Source organism: Rhincodon typus, chromosome 12, assembly GCF_021869965.1.
Source record: "Rhincodon typus isolate 14 chromosome 12, sRhiTyp1.1, whole genome shotgun sequence".
NCBI classification, from domain to species: Eukaryota; Metazoa; Chordata; class Chondrichthyes; order Orectolobiformes; family Rhincodontidae; genus Rhincodon; species Rhincodon typus.
In genome coordinates, this window is record NC_063343.1 from 34,787,103 (window position 1) to 34,808,879 (window position 21,777).

The 21,777-nt window shown below is 39.5% G+C and overlaps 1 protein-coding gene across 1 annotated transcript in view; it reads left to right on the plus strand.

Moving 5' to 3' along the window:
• Nucleotides 1-19,777, plus strand: part of LOC109912380 (nuclear factor NF-kappa-B p105 subunit-like) — a 117,056-nt gene extending 97,279 nt beyond the window's left edge. Inside the window, exons 7-12 of the mRNA XM_048603969.1 lie at nt 2,346-2,450; nt 2,927-3,018; nt 5,793-5,931; nt 6,866-6,976; nt 17,816-17,887; nt 18,957-19,777. Of these exons, the coding sequence (XP_048459926.1) occupies nt 2,346-2,450; nt 2,927-3,018; nt 5,793-5,931; nt 6,866-6,976; nt 17,816-17,887; nt 18,957-19,111 (674 nt within the window). The 3' untranslated portion in view covers nt 19,112-19,777. The remainder of the gene's footprint in view (nt 1-2,345; nt 2,451-2,926; nt 3,019-5,792; nt 5,932-6,865; nt 6,977-17,815; nt 17,888-18,956) is intronic.
• Nucleotides 19,778-21,777: the final 2,000 nt, after the last annotated feature.

Genomic DNA, 21,777 nt, shown 5'->3' on the forward strand with positions numbered 1-21,777 from the left:
ACTCTCTCCGTGACTCCCTTGTCCGCTCCACACTCCCCTCCAGCTCCACCACACCCGGCACTTTTCCCTGCAACCGCAGGAAGTGCTACACCTGCCCCCATACCTCCTCCCTCACCCCCATCCCAGGCCCCAAGAAGACTTTCCACATCAAGCAGATGTTCACCTGCACATCTGCCAATGTGGTATACTGCATCCGCTGTACCCGGTGTGGCTTCCTCTACATCGGGGAAACCAAGCGGAGACTCGGGGACCGCTTTGCAGAACACCTACGCTCGGTTCGCAACAAACAACTGCACCTCCCAGTCGCGAACCATTTCAACTCCCCCTCCCATTCCTCAGACGACATGTCCATCCTGGGCCTCCTGCAGTGCCACAACGATGCCACCCGAAGGTTGCAGGAACAGCAACTCATATTCCGCTTGGGAACCCTGCAGCCCAATGGTATCAATGTGGATTTCACAAGTTTCAAAATCTCCCCTCCCCCTACCGCATCCCAAAACCAGTCCAGCTCGTCCCTGCCTCCCTAACCTGTTCTTCCTCCCACCTATCCCCTCCTCCCACCTCAAGCCGCACCTCCATCTCCTACCGACCAACCTCATCCCGCCCCCTTGACCTGTCCGTCCTCCCTGGACTGACCTATCCCCTTCCTAACTCCCTACCTACACTCACCTTTACTGGCTCCATCCCCGCCTCTTCGACCTGTTTGTTTCCTCTCCACCTATCCTCTCCTCTATCCCTCTTCTATCCGCCTCCCACTCTCTCCCTATTTATTTCAAAACCCCCTTCCCCTCCCCCTTTTCTGATGAAGGGTCTAGGCCCTAAACGTCAGCCTCTCTGCTCCTATGATGCTGCTTGGCCTGCTGTGTTCATCCAGCCCTGCACCTTGTTGTCTCGGATTCTCCAGCATCTGCAGTTCCTACTATCTCTGGCCAATTACTACCCCATCTTCCCTTCTCTCAATCATCAGTAAAGTGATAGAAGGTGTCATTAACAGTGCTGTCAAGCAGCACTTGCTCAACAATAACCTGCTTACTGGCAACCAGTTTGAATTCTGCCAGGACCACTCACTTCATGACCTTATTACAGCCTTGATTCAAATATGGGAAAATGCTGTATTCCAGAGATTGACAGCCCATGACATCAAGGTTGTATTTGACAGTGTGGTATCAAGGTGCCCAGCTAATCTGGAATCAATGAAAATCAGGAATACACGCTCTTTTGATTGGAATCATACCTGGCATATAGAAAGATGGTTGTTTGTTGGAGGTCAGTTAACTCAATTCCAGGGTATCTCTTCAGGCATTCTTTATTAGATCAGAAATGGGGATGTTCACCGATGATTACACAAAGTTCAATACCATTTGTGTCTCCTCAGATACTGAAGCAATCTGTGTTTAAAAGCAACAAAACCTGGACAATATCCATGCTTGGTCTAAAAAGTGGCAAGTAGCATTTTGTGCTGCACCAATACAAAGCAATAACTACCTCCAATAAGAGGCTATATAACTACTACCCCTTGATATTCAATCACATTATCATCACTGAATCCCCCATTATCAGCATCCTGGGGATTACCATTGACCAGAAACTGAACTGGAATTGCCATATAAATACAACAGCTGCAAGAGCAGGTCAGAGGCTAGGAATACTGCAGCAAGTAACTCACATGCTGAATTCCGAAAGCTTGTTCACTGTCTACAAGACACAAGTCCACAGTGTGATGGATTACTCTCCACTTGCCTGAATAAGAGTACCTCAAACAACATTCAAGAAACTTGACACCTTCCAGGACAGAGCAGCCCACTTGATTGGAACCACATCCACTTCCTCCATCACTGACACTCAGCAGCAGCAGTGTGTACTATTTACAAGATGCACTGCAGAAATTCATCAAAGTTCCTTTGCACCTTCCAATCCCATGACCACTTCCATCTCGAAGGTCAAGAGGTGCAGATAGAATAGGAACATCACCCACAGGTTCCTCTCTAAGCCACTCACCATTCTGACTTAGTAATATATCACCATTCCTTCACTGTAGCCATGTCAAAATCCTGGAACTCCCACCCTAGTGGCATTAAGGGTTTATGTGCAGCACATGAATTGTTGTGGTTCAAGAAGGCAGCTCATCATCACCTTTTCAAAGGCAACTAGAGGTGGGCAATAAATGCCAGCGATGCCAAAGTCTCAGGAGTGAATTAAAAAAAGCTCTGCCTTCCTACAAACACTATAGTTAAATTTTCTACTAGTTAACCATTTCTGCTGGTAATTTGCTTTCCATCTTTGGAAAGAATTAAGTGGCAGATTTCACACAGAATGAGTTTTAAATATTCCATTTTGTTTTGTAGAAGCACCTAATGCATCAAGTCTGCGAATAGCGAGAATGGCCAAAACAGCTGGGAGTGTGATGGGTGGGGATGAAGTCTTTCTGCTGTGTGATAAAGTTCAAAAGGGTAAACCATTTGCTAATTTAAATAACCTTTCAAATTAATACTGGTTTTCTTTCATATATCCTGATTTGTCATTTTAGAGATTATCAGATAGATTTGCAAAATATTATTGTTTCATAGGGTTTTGCAGTAGATTTGTAGCTCGGGTTGTGGGTGTTGAGGTTGGTTGGCTTGCCGAGCTGGTTTGTTGTTCCGCAGACGTTTCGTTACCGTGCTTGGTAACATCCTCAGTGCAGCCTCTGATGAAGCGTCGGTGTGTTTTCCCGCCTGGTTTTTAAACTATGGGGTCTGTTGTGATGGATTGCCTCACTTCCGGGTTTCCTCTGTAGTGGAATGTATATGTATATGTTTGTTAGGTTATTTCTTACTTTTTACTGTTCTGGATGTAGATTGAAACACATTATTATCGTTATATTAGTCTGAAATAATAGGAACTTGAATAATTATCAAAGCTTGAATTAATAAATTTCCTTCCTCAGATGATATTCAGGTACGCTTCTATCAAGAAGATGAGAGTGGCCATATTTGGGAGGCATTTGGAAAATTTGGTGCAGCTGATGTTCACAGACAGGTAGGTAATCCCAAAATATTTCATAGCTCTAGGCAGAATGGATGTTCAGGCAATAAACTACAAACCATCAATTTTTTAAAAAATAAAATTAAGTAAATTATTGAAAAATCCAACATTTAAAAAAAAAACTTCACAGAATCATCCTGTGTGCATTTTAAAAGAATGAAACTCAACATACTTTCAGTCTACTTAAACCATTTGTGTCATTGATTAATTTTTTTAACCTTGAGTAAAGTATGGTCATGAGACAGATCTACTTCATCAGCTCCTGAAAATAAGTGTTTTGTGCAGAGGAAGCACTTATCACATAATTAGACATAAGCTCCTCACAATTTGAGCATTTATGTTAATGAACAACACATTATGGGCATTTTGGGCCTGATTTTCCTTTGAGGTTGGAATCATGATTTGGGCCATTTCCCAGATTCGCAATCCAGCCTCTTGGATGGCTGTGTCTGCCCTCCATTTTTCAACTTTCAGACTCAGAGGGAGGGGGCTGGAGTTGGGACTGCAACCCACAACCCTCCCATACAGAGTAGAAAGAGAGCAGAAGTGGTTCACTTCCAAAGGACATTAGAAGGCCTGCTTCCATTTGGTGGAACATTATCCAGTTTTTTTTTGATGAATATGATGGCTACTAATCTTCCCATCCTTCACACAACCTTCATTCTCTCTCAATCAGCATAGCCTCCATTCTCTTGCGTATCTTCTCTCTATTCCTATTCCACCTCTCTTCCTCCATCTCCATACCCACTTACTCAACTGCCATTTCCCACAACTTCCCATGCCAATATTCAGGCATGTAGAAAACTGTTGAACCTGGGGAGTCTTCGAGATACTCATAAGCCTGTCTAGCTAACAAACATCAATAAAAAATTCAAAAAAGATAATCCTATTTAGTGGTCATAGACTATCAAAATAAACAAATTCATCATTCCCTTGACAGTTGTGTCAACAATCTACCAAAGGGGCTTGGATCTCCTGTATAGATATAAAAACAAAACCCTAGAGCTGAATAGATTTAAACTTTTAAAATAACTGAAAGAGCTCTACCATCTTTCCACACTTTAAAACAGGGCAACAAATGTTTGAGCTATCATTTAATAAGGGATTAAATTGCAGGGGACAAGGTGATGCTATCAAATCTGAAACCGCTATGGTTCAATGCAAAAGACCAATTTATTCATTGGACAGTGAGCTCCAATACATTCAAAGACTTTTTCACTTTCCCGGTGCTAGAACTAGAACTTAATGTTACTGAGTTTTTAAGAATAATGCCCTAACACAAATCACTACGTGAAAACAGTTTATGATGTAATGATGCAAAAATCTTTTCAACTTACCACTGAAAAATTTCCTTAATCCATACGTGGGATTCTATATGGGTTTACAATACTTCTTAGTTGCTATGGCCACATAGTCTTCAGGAGCCATTCTGATTTCAAGAAAATTGTATGGTGCCTAAAAGGTCCACTCCTGCAATTGGTACAGAAAGGTTGGAAAGGTTGTATGCGGGCTTGTGAATCATAAAGTTGCTAATAGCAGGAATAGGGGATGGGCTTTGATGTGCAGAACATAGGGCAGGCTTGTTATAAAATGGTGTAGGCACAATGGGCTGTGTGGCCCCCCTCGGCACTGTAATAATTATGTGAATTCTACGATTCTGTGAAGTTGGCTTTTAGGAATGGACTTTCTGTCTGGATGGCAAACTGTATGTCTCCCCATCACCCCTGTCACTTAAAAAATCCAGCCTAAAGAATCATAAAGTAGCACAGCATCAAAGGAAACTAATCAGTTTGCAACAAGTCTGTACTGTCCCTTTCAAAAAGCAATCCAATTAGTCCCACAGCCTAACTCTGTTACAGCTGTTCTTTTCTCCTTCAAGTATCTATAAAATTTCTTTTTGAGTGTTACTAGCTAATTTGTATGTATCAGCCATTCTATGTCATAATTCTTTGTTATGTGCAAAAGTTTTGTCTTCCATTTTCTAGTTCTTTTATAAACCACCTTAAATCTGTTTCTGGTTGTTCATCTATTAGAAAGTCTATCCATATAATTGTAATCCATCATCTCTATAATTATTCAGAAGTAAGTTTTCCATATGGGAAATAGTTATCCTAACATGATCTTAATCATGCACCCAAATCATAAATATTGATTTAAAAAAAACAAAGAACTGCAGATGTTGGAAATCTGAAACAAAAGCAGAAATTGCTAGAAAATCTCAGCAGGCCTGGCAGCATCTGTGGAGAGAAATCAGAGTTGATGTCTCTTTAACAGAGTTAACATGTTCTGAAGAAAGGTCATTGGACCCGAGACATTAATTCTGATTTCTCTCCACAGATGCTACCAGGCCTGCTGAGATTCTCCAGCAATTTCTGTTTTTGTTCCATAAATATTGATATCTGTTGTCGCACAGCAAAACCAAGAATTTATTAAGTCTCTTTTAAATGATTAAAAGGCTAATATATCTTGTTATACACTGATGAATATAGATTTCTGAATGATATATTGATCTAACATTTGTTCAATTTTCTATTCGGTCCATTAGTTTAGAAGTAATTTCACCTAAGAGTAAGTGATTTGATAACAAGTATTGGATCCATCAATAAAGACGGAGTAACAAGTTTATAGGCAAATTGAATTCAGGGTGCCCTTTTAATTCAGTTTGCTCTATTTGATCTTAATAGTGATTCTAATCATAGATGCGTGGGATTGTATTTTGCTTGTTCTCAGAAAATATAGTAAATTTTAAAATTTGGTATGTTTTCCAGTTCGCTATTGTTTTCAAGACGCCAAAATATTTTGACATTCACATTACAAACCCTGTCTCAGTGTTTGTCCAGTTACGTAGACGTTCTGATGGTGAAACCAGTCAACCTAAACCATTTATATATTACCCACATAAAAAGAGTAAGTATTATTAATTTATAGTTCTTCTTTCTCATGGTTCATTGCAGTTCTTAAAATATCAAATTCTATATGTAATTTTTTCAGTTATTTATGTAAACTCATTTACTTCTGAGTTCCTATGTGTTAATGATTTATAAAGCATATGATGTTTAATTTCTGTGCAGTTTCTGCATAATATTTGGACACTCTACCTTTTATAAGCTACTTTATTAATTCTCTTTTGGCTACAGTAAATCATGGACTACCCTCATGGCCTTTCATTAATAATCAGTTAGCAGAAGCTGCACACTTCAGAATTCTCTGCGAGAGGAATGCTAAAGTTCTGTAACAAATTGTTTAGCCTTTTATCAACCAATTCCATTTGCATAAAAGAAATGGATTTGAGATGACAGACAGATTAGAATCAAAACCTGTTTCTGTGGTTTGGAGAGTCTACATTAACTGGCCACTTTCTAGTAAGGTAGTTGTAGGACAGAAATTAAACTTGCCAAGGGTCTACTCTTTGTTATCTCTAAACAAACTGTGTCACAGATGATGTTTTTCATTGGCAAGCTAGGCAATAGGTCCAAAAGATAATGTAAAGTTATATTGTATACAAGTCTGTAAGGGTTAATACAGAGAAGTGTCGTAAGCCCAATGATGACGTCATGTGGACTTGTGGACAAAGCATCTTAGAATCTTGCAAAAGTGAAACCTTGACATCTGATCCTTCTAAAAGTTTCTGTACAAATGTCTGTCATATCAATGTGAGCTGTAACTAACTAATAAATGCAATAAGCAGTATTTGTTAATTTCTAGAGACTCTACATAAGTGGCAGTCAATTCACTTTCAGTCAAATGTTGCCCAATGCTGGAAGTTAAATGTACCACAACTAATAAAATTGAATCACTTCCTGATTTTCTTTTTCTCCACTTTATTTCTTTACTTATATAGACAAAGAACACATTCAGAAGAAATGGCATAAAGCTTTATGTAATTGTACAGATGACTTTGAGGATACAACAGAAGGTCAACGGGGAGTATATAGCGATGGTCTGGGAAGGGGTGAGTAAATAAACAATATAAGTAACAATTCAGAATTTGGAATTTGCTGAATGCAGCATATACGAAAAGTCCAATTCACGGGAGCTTAATTCCATTCATACCACAACTAGAGAAGCGCTTTCAATGGCTTCTCTTCCTGCTCCCACACTTTACCCTCAAAGTCCCCCACACCTGGTCCCTCACATTTCTCATCTATATGCTCACCCTTGGTGACATCATCCATGAATACAGCATTAGTTTTCATGGGCAGATTTTTACAGGACGCCATCAATGAGTTGAAGATGGGGATTTGTATAAAATTTCCCAGTTGACCTCAGAATTCCCATTCATTCTTTCCCTTGTAGAGACTCTTAAATAGTCAAATTATACTATTTAATGCCCCAGCTGTGATATTGAGGTGGGATGTGCACAAGGACAAGAAGGGAGCCTGACAGGTTATCCTGCAGAGGCCTTGGGTGGAAAGGTGGGCACCTCCATTATTGGCCCCATTCCAAAATTGGGTGTTAACTTCCAATATCTGGGCCCCTCTCATCCTCCCATTCACTTTACCTTCAAAACACGACACCACAATCCTCAGGCCTCTATCCTGAGTTTTCAATACTTTGACTGGTGGTACCGCTTGTTGTTTCAACAACTGCCTTTGTTCCTATGGTGCAGCTGAGACTACAGAGTTGGTGGTTGATCAGATTGAGTGACAACTCTCTAAGATAGGAATGCTGCCCATGGGAAAGCAGAAAACAGGCCTCCAGCCAATTAACATTCCTTCCTGCCATCAGAAGAATTCGGCCTCATACAAACATGGTAATGCCCAGCTCTAGCACACTGTCACCTCTCTTGAATCTTTCACTATTGCTAAATTGTAAGATTTTTGTTTGGTTCAGAATTCACAAAAAAATTGCAAGATGATGTAAAGACTTAAGTATGTAAATATAGCACTTAATAAATTCAACAGTAATTGCTAGGTTTAGACAGGCTTTCCTTTGTGTTTCCTTTGTGGGGCATGCAGACTGGGATTCACACTTCTCATTTTCATAACTTCTGCCTTGTAGTTTTTGCACCAGTGTTGAGCAATCAGAAGGGAGTCTTTTACTCAAACTCATGCAATTAATCCCTCCCTCTCCTGAATCATCACAAACTCAAGGTTGATCACACTTTGAAGATTCCCTTTTTCACCAACCATATACAGTTCATGTGACTCCAGCACCACAACATAATACTTCTTTCATCCGACTTCAAGGTCTTTCTCTTAGGTAAACTTTCATGTATTCCATTCCTAACTGTTCAGCAGGTACAAAGAGTTTTAATCTCATTCAAGAGGCACTGTAGGCACTCACGCTGTAGACTCTGAGGATCCACATGGAAGAATAATTCTTGTTCCAAACCAGTTAGGAGAGGTAATTAATTAATTGCCAAATGCAAACTGAAGCAAAGAAATGAAGACTAATAAAAAAGATTTAAAATGCAAGGTTCTTGAGTAGATCTGTAGCTCGGATTGTGGATGTTGTGGTTGGTTGGCTCACCGAACTGGATTGTTAGCTTGCAGACCTTTCATTACCCTGCTGGGTAACATCACTAGTGCAGCCTCCAATGAAGCGCTGTGTATTTTCCCGCCTGGTATTTAAACTCTGGGGTCCGTTGGATTTGATTGTCTCATTTCTGGTTTTCCTCCACAGTGGTGTATATATAGGGTTTAGTTCTATGTGTTTGTTGATGGCCTTCTTGGTGGAGAACCAGACCTCTAGGAATTCCCATGCTTGTCTCTGTTTGGCCTGGTCGTAGGAGTCTTGTGGCCAGTTCAGATATGTTCTTGATGTAAGGCAGTGTGATGAGTGTGTTAGGGCATGCAGCAACTTCCTGTTGTTGTTCATGTTATATGCATCATCAGATCCAATTGTTCAGGTATCCGTTGTCCTTAAGTACTTGGTGGAGGTACTGTTCTTCCTTTTGACATAGTTCCGGGTTGCTACAGTGTGTTGTCGCTCATTTAAGTAGTGTTTTCATGCAATTTCGTTTGTGGGTGCTAGGATGGTTACTGTTGAAATTCATTACTTGGTCAGTGTGTGTGCCTTCTGTATATAACTTGGTCAGGAATTCCCGGTTGACCCTGCATTAAAATGTGCAAATATATCTAACGACCTTTCTTGAAAATAGCACACACAGACATGAACACAAGCTCTGCATGTTTGGAACAAAGGTATAAAATTCTATAGAGATAATAAGAACTGCCAATACTGGAGTCAAAGATAACACTGTGTGTAGCTGGAGGAGCACAGCGGACCAGGCAGTAACTCCATCCAAGGAACAAACAAAACCTTTCACATCAGACAGAGGTTCATCTGCACATCGGCCAACGTGGTCTACTGCATCTGCTGCTTCTGATGTGGCCTCCTCTACATTGGTGAGACCAAGCGAAGGCTCGGAGACCACTTTGTAGAGCACCTGCGCTGTGTTCGCGACAAACCACAACACCTTCCAGTCGCAAACCATTTCAACTCCCCCTCCCACTCCCTGGGCAACATGTCCATCCTGGGCCTCTTCCAGTGTCACAACGACGCCACCCAGAAACTGGAGGAGCAGCACCTCATATTCAGCCTTGGGAACCTACAAAATGGCCTCAATGTGGACTTTACAAGTTTCAAAATCTCCCCACCCTCAGCCTCATCCCATGACTAACTCTCCCCCTCATCTCCGCCTCCATGACCTGACATAACCTGTCCAACTTCTATTCCACCTATCTGCCCCTCCCACCTCACTGACTAATCCCCACCACTCTATACATGCACTCACCTATCACCATCCCACCTACCTTCCCCAGCCTCACCCCTCCTCTCTCTATTTATTTCAGAGCTCCCTTCCCCCTCCCCGATTTCCGAAGAAGGGTCCCAAACCGAAACTCTAAAGAGTATTATTTTAAAAGGTATTTTGGCGAAGTAACAGTTGAAGCAAGAGAAAAGAATTATTCACAGATTGTCTAAAAAACTGGTCTGTAGGCAAAGTCACTTTCCACACAAGCTTTTGATACTGGAGTTACTTCTCAGATCAGTCAAGGCTAGTTGAATTCTATTTTCTTGGAGACAATATTGTGGATTCAGTCCTCTCCTTCATGTACCCTTTATTTGCAATGATGAGACCTCTTGGGGTTTTCAACTCACATACATTGATGAGAGGGTTTTCGGAGAAAGAAAAGTGGGACGTGCCCCTGTGACAAGTTCTCTCTGACTGCCTGTGCCATGTGACCTCTCTCACAGTGCTGTAGACCAAGCAACAAGCAGCTTGTGTTCTGTGTAAATGTAGCATTTTTGCTGAGGGAGATGTGTTAATTACTTGTAAAGTGCTTTCTTTCAATAAGATCAGATTAATATATATTTTTATATATATATATAAAATATATTCATATCCAGTCAATTATGTAAATTAATATTTTACAATACATCTTCATAATAATGCCTCCATAAATACACAAAGTATAAGCATTTATATGATCTTAGTACAAAATGATAGGGTAATTAAAAGGTTAAACATGATTTTATTTAGAGAAGACTATCAGACTGCTTATTCAAAATGCAATACTAGATTAGCAGAAATTTCTTCCATTCAATTTTGGAAAGTTTAAAGCCATCATTTGTGCACACATTCCAAATTCTGTTCCTTAGCTACTACTCTATCCCTCTCCATGGTAACAGTCTAAGATTAAACCAGTCTGTTTGCAGTTTTCTGCCACATTTGACCCAAGATGAACTTCTGACCTCACATTTATGCCATCACTAAGAATAAGACTGATTATTTCTACCCCTGTAACATTTTCAAGCCTTGCCAAATCTCAGCTCATCTCCTGTTAAACACCCATTCATGCCTTCGCTACCCCTAGACTTGACTGACTATTCCAAAACACTCCTGGCTGGCCCATCACATTTTACCCACTTTAAATTTGAGATTATACAAAACTCTGCTGCCCATGTCTTAACTTGCATCAGTCACTTTTTTGTCCATTTGCTCACTATCTTCATTGGCTCCTTGTCAAAACCATAACACCATAAGATACAGGAGTAGAATTAGATCATTTAGCCCATTGAGACTGCTCCACCATTCAATCATGGCTGATATCTTTCTCAATGCCATTCTCTTTCCTGTGCTCATTACCTTTGATCCCCTTACTATCAAGAACCTATCTATCTCTTACTTAAATATACTCAATGACTTGGCTTCCACAACCTTCCGCTGCAATGAGTTCAACAGATTTGTTACAGTATTGCTGAACAAATTCCTCCTCATCTCATTCTATAGAGACATCCCTTCTCTGTAAGATTGTGCCATTGTGTCCTTGTCTCTCCTGTTAGCGGAAACATCTTCTCCATGTCCACTCTACCAGGCCTCTAGTCTTCTGTAAGTTTCAAGAGATATTCTCCTTCATTCTTCTAAACCCCATCAAGTATATACCCCAAATTCTCAACCGCTCCTCATATATGACAAGCCCTTCATCCCCAGGATCATTCTTGTAAACCTTGTCTGGATCCCCTCCAACATCGACATGTCCTTCCTTAGGTACAACGCAGTGGCACAGTGGTTAGCATTGCTGCCTCACAGCACTAGGGACTCAGGTTCAATTCCAGCCCTTGGTGATTGGAATGTGGAGTTTGCACATTCTCCCCATGTTTGTGTGGGTTTCCTTTGGGTGTTCCAGTTTCCTTCCACAGTGCAAAGAGGTGCATGTTTGGTGGATTGACTATGATAAATTGCATAGTAGTGTCCAGAGTTGCGTGGGTTAGCGATGGTAAATCCGGAGTTTGAGAGGTGGGATACCCTTTGAAGTGTCAGTGCAGATTTGATGGGACAAATGGCCTCTATCTTCACTGTAGAGATTCTGTGATGATTTTGTGATTCTACAGGGTCCAAAACTGCTCACAATATTCCAAATGCAGTCTGCTCAGAGCCTTATACAGCCTCAGCAGTATATCTTTGCTCTTGTCCTATTCTAACTCTCTTGAAATGAATGCGAACTTTACATTTCCCTTCTTCGCTGCCAACTGAACCTACATTTTAACCTTATGAGAACCCTGACTAGGACTCTTGAGTCCCTTTGTGCTTCAGATTTTGAAGTATTTCCTCATTTAGAAAATAGTCCACATCTCTGTTCTTTCTTCTAAAGTGCCTAACCTCACATTTTCCCACATTGGTATTCTATCAAACACTTCTTTGCCACTGCTCTAGTTTGTCCAAGTCCTTCTGCAACTTCTGCTCATCCTCAACACTACCTGCCCCTCTATCTGTCTGTATGTCACCTGCCAACATAGCAGCAATTACATTGCCTTGATCATTAATGTATAACATGAATAGTTTTGGTTCTAAATAGACCCCAGCGGAACTCCACTCGTCATCAGCTGCCATCCTGACAAAGAACCCTTTATACCCACTCTCTGCCAGTCAGCCAATCCTCTATGCATGCCAGAAAGATATGCCTAACACTATTGGCTTTTATCTTATTTAGCAACCTTCTGTGCAGCATCTTGTCAAAGGCTTTCTGGAAATCTAAATAGATCATGTCCACTGGCTCTCCATTGCCTTCCTTGCTCATTACTTCCTCAAAGAATTCAAACAGATTTGTCAGGCATGACTTCCCCTTGACAAAGTTGTGCTGACTCAGCCCTTTCTTACCATGCACTTCCAAGCAATCTGCAATCTTATCCTTAATAATGGACTCTAAAATATTCCTAACGACTGATGTCAAGTTAGCCTATAATTTCCAGTCTTCTGCCTCCCTTCCTTCTTAAACAGGCGTGTTACATTCGCCATTTTCCAATTCTCTGGGGTACTCCCTGACTCCAGTGATTCCTGAAAAATCACCACCAATGCCTCTACAATCTCCTCAGTTATCTCCCTCAGAACTCTGGGGTGCAGTCCATCCAGTTCGAGTGGTTTATCCATGTTCAGACCTTTTGCCTTACCCAGCATTTTCTCCTTAATGATGGCCACTATTCACACCTCTGTCCCCTGGCTCTCTTGCATTTCTGGTACACTACTAGTGTCTTTCACCATGAAGACTGATGCAAAGTGTCCAATTAGTTCCTCCACAATTTCTTTGTTCGCCATTTCTACTACTCCACAAAACTGGGTCCACAAAACCCATGACGGAACACAAGATTAAAAAGCAACTTGAACTTGTCCTCATCAATCTACCTGCTTCCAATTTATCTGTCCAAGAAAATATCAGTAGGAGAGACTGCCTTACAATCATTGTGGAGACAAATTCCTGTCTTTATATTGATGATACCCTCCATCATGTTGGATGGGACTACCATGACAGTGAATGGAAAGATTTTGAACAAATTTAGCAACTAAAAAGTGGGCATCCATTAGGCACTGTAACAGCAGTAACATCGCATTCAACCACAATCTGTAGCTTCATGGTCCTTCATATCCTCCATTGTAACAATATGATTAAGCCAGAATGTCGGTGCTGATTCAACAAAGAGTGCAGGAGGACATGCCAGGACCAGCACCAAGCATAACAAAAATGAGGAGTTAACCTGGTGAAGTTACAACACAAGACTATTTCCGCGCCAAAGAGCATGAGCAACAGTGGTAGGTAGAGCTAAGTGATTCCACAACCACGGATTAGATCTAAGCTCTGCAGACTTGTCATCTCAATCCAATTGAGCAACTGTTGAGAGGATGAAACCCCAGAAATATTCTCACTTTCAATGATGGGAGAGCCCAGTATGACAGCGCAAAAGGTAAGGCTGAATATTTGGAACTGTCTTTGACCAGAAGTGCCAAGTGGATGAAAAATCTTGGCCTCCTCCAAAGATCCCTAGCATCACAGATACTAGTATTCAACCAATTTAATTCACTCCAAGATATTGAAGAAATGTCTGGAGACACTGGATGCTACAAAGGCCCTAACAACATTCCAGCAATAGGGCTGAAGGCTTATGCTCCAGAACGTGCCATACCCCAAGCCAAGCTGTTCCAGTATGGCTACAACACTGACAACTCTGATAAGTACCTGGCAATTTGGAAAACTACCCTATTATATCCACAAGAAACGAGTCCCAGCCAGCCAGTCATCACCCGACAAGTCTATTCTTGATCATTGGCAAAATGATGAAAGGGAGCAGAATTTTGTGCAGAAATAATCTGCTCAATGATGCTCAGTTTCGGTTCTGCCAGGATCTCTCAGTTGTACCTCATTACAGCATGAATCCAATCATGGCCAAAAGAGCTGAATTCAAGAGGTGAGGTGGGAGTGACTGCCCTTGAAAATGAAGGAGTATTTGACTGAGTATGGCATGAAGGAGCCCCAGCAAAGTAGAACTCAATGGGAATCCAGAGGAAAGTTTAACACTGGTTATAGTCATATCTGGCACAAAAGTTATTGTTGTTGTGGATTAATCATGTCAGTTCCAAGATTTCACTGCAGGTCTTCCTCAGAGTCGTGTCCCAGGTCCAATCATCTTCATCTATTTTATAAATTATTTTTCTTTAATCATCTTGTCAGAAGTGGGGATGTTCACTAATGATTGCACAATGTTCAGCACAATTTGTGATGCCTCAGATACTGAAGCATCCTTTGTTCATTTGCTGTAAGACCTGGAAGACATACAAGCACTTGTAGTTAGCTAGACCCTATGCTCTGGCATATCCTCCCTACTCCTCTGAATGTTTCTTTTTGACTGTAAGACACTCCTTAATCAAACTCTTAGTCATAGGATCTGACATCTCCTTACTTGACTTGATGCAATAATTTGTCAGATAGTGCTTCAACTTAGGATGTTTTATTATTTTAAAATATTATGCTGTACTCATTGTTGAGCCAAATTGAGAAAATTTCAAATTTACAAAATTTGTGGAAGTTCATGCAAAATTTTTATCAGTTCTCCTAACTGTAGGCATTGTTGTTGACATCTTCCATCACTTTACTGATGATTGAGAGTAGACAGATCAGGCAGAAAGTAGCCAGGTTGGATTTGTCCTCTTTTTTGTGTACAGGACATACCTGGGCACCTGGGCAATTTTCCACATTGTTGGGTAGGTGCCAGAGTTGTAATTGTATTGGAACAGTTTGGTTAGGGTGTGGCTAGTTCTGGAGCACAAGTATTCAGTACAATTGCTGAAATGTTGTCAGGACCCATAACCAATGCCTCTGATCATGCCTTAATATCACATAGAGTGAACTGAATTGGCTGAAGATTGGTATCTGTGATGCTGGGAACTGCTGGAGGAGACTGATTTGCACTCGGCACTTCTGGCTAAAGATTGCTGCGAATGTTTCAGTCTTATCTTTTGCACTGATGTGCTGGGCTCTTCCATCATTGAGGGTGGGGATATTTGTGGAACTTCCTGCCCCCAGTTGTTTAGTTGTTCACCACCATTCATGACTAGATGTAGCTGGACTATGGAGCTTAAATCTAACCCACTGGCTATAGGATCACTTAGCTTTGTGTATCACTTGCTACTTATGCTGTTTAACATGTAACAAGTTCTGTTTGGTAGCTTCACCGGGTTGACATCTCATTTTTCAGTATGCCTGGTGTTTCTCCTGGCATGCCCTCCTGCACTTTCTGTTGAACCAGTGTTGATATCCTGTCTTGCTGGAAGTGGTTGAGTGGATGATATGCTATGCCATGTGACTTCATCTCCACAAGGACACTGCAGTGGTCACTCTTATCAATTCTGTTGTGGACAGATGCATCTGCAGCTGGCAGTTTGGCAAGGATGAGGTCAAGTATGTTTTTCCTCTTTTATTGGTTTCCTCACAAAGACAGAAGTCAGGTTATAATCCAACAGGTTTATTTGAAATCACAAGCTTTTGGAGTGCTGCTCTTTTATCTACTGAAGTAGAAGGAAGCACACGTGCACAGAATATACGGGCAGAGATATCAGGATTGTAACTGTACTGGAACATCCTGGTTTGGGAGTGGCAAGCTCTGGACCACAAGTATGCAGTACTATTGCTGGAATGTTGTCAAGGTCCATAACCTTTGCAGTATCCAGTGCTTCTACCTATATATTCTGCATTTGTGTGCTTCCCTCCACTTCACTGAACCCAGATCCCCAGAACATTACCTGGATCCCTGGATTAAGATCATACAATCCCTACAGAAACAGGCCCTTTGGCCCAACAAGTCCACACTGACCCTCAGAGCATCCCACCCAGACCCATCCACCTAATCTACACATCCCTGAACACTATGGGCAATTTAGCATGGCCAATCCACCTAGCCTGCACATCTTTGGACTGTGGGAGGAAACTAGAGCACCTGGAGGAAGTCCACGCAGACACGGGGAGAATGTGCAAACTCCACACAGACAGTTGCCTGAGGGTGGAATTGAACCCAGGTCCCTGGCATTGTGAGGCAGCAGTGCTAACCACTGAGCCACCGTGCCGTGATAATGCCACAAAGACATTGCCTCCCCTCATATGATACCTTGCCTTAAACTAGGGGAACAAATCTTCCCATAGTACTGCAGATGTGGTCTCACCAGCACCATGTACAGTTGCAGTCAGACTTCCCTACTCTTAGACTTCAACACCCTTAAAGTAATTGCCAACATGCCATTAACCTTCCTGATTATCCGCTTGACCTGCGTGCTAGTTTTATGTTTCATACAACAGTATCGCCAAGTCTCTTTATTTTGCAGCTTTCTGCAGTTTTTCTCAATTTAAATAATACTCTGCTCTTTTATTTTTCCTTCCAAAATAAACAACATCACATTCTCCCACAGGATTCACTAAATTTCTTATAATTATTAATGGCTTGTAATTAAAATTTGTCAGTGATAGCAGAATTGTAAAAAAAGCTCCAAAAATCCTGAACAGACGTGCCAAGCAATTACATTAATGAATTGGTTGAATTATGCTATCTTAAACATGAAATATATGGTCATTGTGCATTTTTATTTAGTTTATATTAAATCCCCAATAAATGATGTGGAGCTAAAACAGTCAAGCTAAATTGCATGTAACAATGGGCAAAATAAGTCAAGTTTGAAAATCAACCATATTTCATTCTGTTAAGAAAATTTAGGGGTACATTTCAAGAGCAATGTTTTTATAATTGTTTACAAAGAAAGATTTGCCAAGTTTGAAAAATAGTTGTAGGATTAATTTTTCAAGGTGTAAAAGAGACTATTATTCTAATGAATTTGAAGAAACGCAAAGTTAAAATTTTTTCAATACTGACTGTCTCAGAGAATGGGAATGCAAATTAAGTACATGTTGAGAAGAACAATCTATATCATTTTCATTCAGGATTCTATTATATTTGAAACTTGGTCAGCCTTGATTTCTGCAGCAAGTCTTTGGTAGGAATAAAAACAAAATGCTGGAGAAACTCAGCAGGTCTGGCAGCATCTGTGGAGAGAGAAACAGAGTTAATGATTCATGTCTGATATGATTTTTCAGAACTGAAAGAGGCTGAAAAGTTTTTTTTTGCTGTTGACAGAGGGCAAGAAAGAACAGGTGGAACAGGTGGTGAGGGTGCCCTGAGTAAAAAAAGAACAAGTTTTAATTCCAGTAAGCACATGCACAAAACACAACCTGACTCCACTCTAATCCTGTGAAAATGAGAAGTGCCATGTTTGGAGATTGACTTTGCTTTCCTGCCTTTTCCTCCATTTATCCTGCCTCTCTGACATGGCAAAAATCTGGGCCTAAGGGTTTTCTTAGTACTTGTGAAGAGCAGAATTATAAGACAAAAGAAAATCTATGGAACCGGTTTCACCAAAATATTTAAGGTACATAGATATGTGGGAAAGATTATCCACCGTGACTTAGCAAAATATTGTTTGCACAAGCGTAACAAGAATGTTGGTAACATGAGTAATGGAATCTTCTTTCAGAAATGACAGTTTTAAAAAGACCTGGATTTTTCATATCACCTTCATATACAGAGAAAGATGAGAATACAGAAGGTAACCCTATTGTTTTACTTGTCCAATAACAATTGGATTTCACATGAATACAAATGTTCCTTATCGTCCATTGATGAAAATAGTAATCATTTATGTTTTAAAATATTTCTAGAATTTGCACAAATTTACCTAAGTTTCACATAGATATGAGAAAACCAATGACAATCAACTTCTATGACTGAGTGCTGGGGTATGTGCCAGTGCAATACAGATTCATATGCAGCACAAAACCCCAACTACAACATTTGAGCCGAGTTTGTTTATCCAGGCTAAAGCAGCTGTTGTCCACAAGAATTTGCTTTGTGCTATTGAACTATGGAAGACAATAACAGTTCCCACTCCCCAAAGCTCAATTAGAAAAAAATGTATACGATGTTGTATAAGTGCATGGTTATGCTGCCCATGAGTGAATAGTCTAATTATACTACGCTCCAACATCTCAAGTGGCTTTTCATGAAATGCTGTACAATTTTCTAACATAATTTACTTGCTCTTTATTGTTTGAAATGGTTCAAGCTTTAAAAACACTAGTCATAACTCACATCTTTCAGCAGCATAATTTCATGATAAAATTTTGTAAAAATGTCAAAACTCACAATCAGTTGCCAGATGAAAGGAGCTTGATTAAAATCTCAGGTTGAACCTTTGACAGAATATTGATAATATGTTATTTATATTTTCATTACCTAATTCCATATTACATTTTCAATACTTCCTAATTTTATTCTTGAGTATCAGAATTCAGAGTTCTGCTGCTTTATTACTACTGACTGTTTGTGAACCTTCTCTAAAAGCAAAAGCAATCAATTCACACCACTGCTCGAGAAGGACAAGGCAGAATATCACATTTGTGAATAAATCAATATGCTATCATCTATTGAAAATTTTGATTATATCCAACTAGTTATTCATTTATAATATAATGATTTATTTTTACATTATTTGAGCCATTTGAAAACGTTCTAAATGTCTTTCAAAGTTAAGTACTTGATTATTAGTGTCAGTCTTAATTGGTTATTTTATCAGTACAGATATGAATTGAGCTTATATTTGTATCCTTTATACACAGGTTTACAGTTTCCTGTGGATAATGATATAATGACCTATTTTCCTGCATCTGAGCTGCCAGGTTATGGGGAAATTAAAAAAACCATTGGCTGTATACAATCACATGCTAACAACACAGGATACCCGGAACAATGTATAAGTTCTCTGTCAGGTTGAAGAACTTTCATAGCAATAATGTTTATGCTCAGAGTTAAACAGGATCAATGAAATATATAGCAACACTATATGTTTCATAAATCATCAATAACAGACATTTCATGGTTGTATAGCAAAATAATATATATCTATATCTTTACATAAAGTTATGTGTAATTAAATGAGCATGCTATTTTGAGAGACATCATTGTAAATTGCAAAAAGACTCTTAAAAATGTAAGTTTGCTATTAGAAAAAAAAAGCTGGTCATATTTTTGGTAAAGCTATGGAATGATACTATGAAATTTCCACTACAAGTTTATGATGTTGAATACTTGTGTATATTTCGCTTGGAATGATCTGATAATTTTTCTGATCATGCTTTAGTGTCTTTAGCATTGAAATCAAATTTGATTTCAAACTTCAACATTGTCTTGCAAAATATTTTAAATAAATCGGTAAGAAATATTAAACTAATACCTTGCACATCAAAATCTGATGCTAATCAGAGCTCAACTGTCTTAATTTAATCTATTTCAAATAATTTTAATGATCATATGCTAACTTAGGCACAGTACATGGTAATTAAATCTGTTGCATGAATATCTTTCTGAAAGCCAATTGTAAAATGTATACAGTCCTGTTATATTTTAACAGTCAAGAAATTAAAGTATTACTTTCGGAAAATGACAATTCTCCTGATCTTTGCAAGCATTGTTGATGCAATTTGGTCTTGTGGATAGCCTGTGTTAATTATCCTTTAACATAGAAGATGTTTCAGGATACATTCGCACAATAATTGCAGCATCAACACAATGTGTTCACTTAGCAATGATGCTGCAGTTATAGTGTAAATGCACTCTGAATCTGGAGGCAGAGCACAAACCAACACTGGAGTCATCCACAGAAGTGTAAGATATAGAAACGTGGGACTTAAGAGCAGAATTAGTTCATTTGGTGATGTCAACCTGCACTGTCATTCAATAATGTGATGGCATATCTAGTCATGATCCCAATCCCACTTTCCTATCTGCCTTTTACCCCCACCGCTTTGACTCCCTTTTCTTTCAAAAAATTATCTAACTCTGCATTCCATAAATTCAATGACAAAGCCTTCACTACTTTCTAGGGAAGAGAATTCCAAGGACACTCTGGGAGGAAAAGATTCTACTCATCTCTTATTCTTAAACTGTGACCCCAAATTCTAGGCTCCTGCAAAAGAGGAGTACTCCCACTACTCACCCAATAAACTCCCCTCATGGTCATTTATGTTTCAATAAAGTCGCCTCTCATTCTTCCGAGGTCCCATGGAAATGGTTGAATCTATCCAACCTTTCCTCATGAGATAACCCTTCATCCCAGGAATTAGTCAACTAAACTTTCTTTGAATGATTTCTAACACAAGCATGTGCTTTTTCAGTACAATGCCCCAATTTTTATATTCCATTGTCCTTGCAATAAAAGCCAACATTCCATTTGTCCTCCTGATAACTGAATGTACAAACGTATTAACTTTTTGGATTCATGTACCCATGTATACCCAGATTGCTCTGTATCACAGAGTTCTGTAATCGCTTTCCATTTAAATAGTAAATTTGTTTTTTTTATTCTTCCAGCCAAAGTGAATAAGTTCATATTTTCCTACATTATATTCCAATTTTTTTAGCCACTCACTGAAACTATCTGTCTCCCTTTGAAAACACTCCATCTCTTCTTGACAACTTACAGTCCTAACTATCTTGGTATCATCAGGACATTCAGCTACCATTCTCTCAGCCCCTGCATCCATTTCATTGATATAGATTGTAAATAATTGAGACCCTGACATAGAACTCTGTAGGACTCTACAGTCTGCTAATCACCCACTGTTGTTCAGAGATGTTTCAGGCCTTGATATCCATTTTACAAGATTATTACCACTGCGAAGTCAAAAGAACTTTGCATTTAATGTTAACCAGCAGTGTAACTGCGCCATTAAATAAACTGAAAAATGGTTTCAACTATGAAGTGATTCAGGTAATGACACTTACTCTGCATATTTAAGTAATACAAATGCTTTTTTCCTTATTGTTTCAATTGCAAATAAAACATAATGGTTTCATAGGGAGAATGTTTTATTTAAATAAATGGATCTTAATAGTTTATTCTGTTAAAATGTGTTATTTGAAAATATGCCTGAAAATTGGTTTTAAATTGGATGAGAATATTACCAAGATTTTCAAGTTATCTTTCTTACTATGTGAGTTGTTTTTTAAAGCATTTTCCTGCTGTTTAACATGAAATCCATCTAAAGCAAAAGTGGAGCCAAAATATTCTGTATTCCTTTTGTACAGATATTTTCAATTAATTTATAGATTGCAACTCTATTATTAATTCTTTTCCCGAAAGCTTACTGGTGCCAATTATCTGTTTTCAGCCTCATTTGTTATTTCCTCTATGACTCCCCATTTGTCGTATCTTCCCTCTTGCCAAAAGGTGTTACCTTCTGAGAACCCTGGAAGTTATTTTTAAGCCAAGGTCAAGCACTCCATCCAGGAATCTCCCTTTTCTGTGCATGAAGTTGGGGGGAACCAAAAACAAATGAATCTCAGGTTTCACAGATGGCACAACTGATACATCATTGCAAATACAAGTGTCTATTCACGAATTCATTGCTATTTAAGTACAACACTGCATAGCTTGCCAGC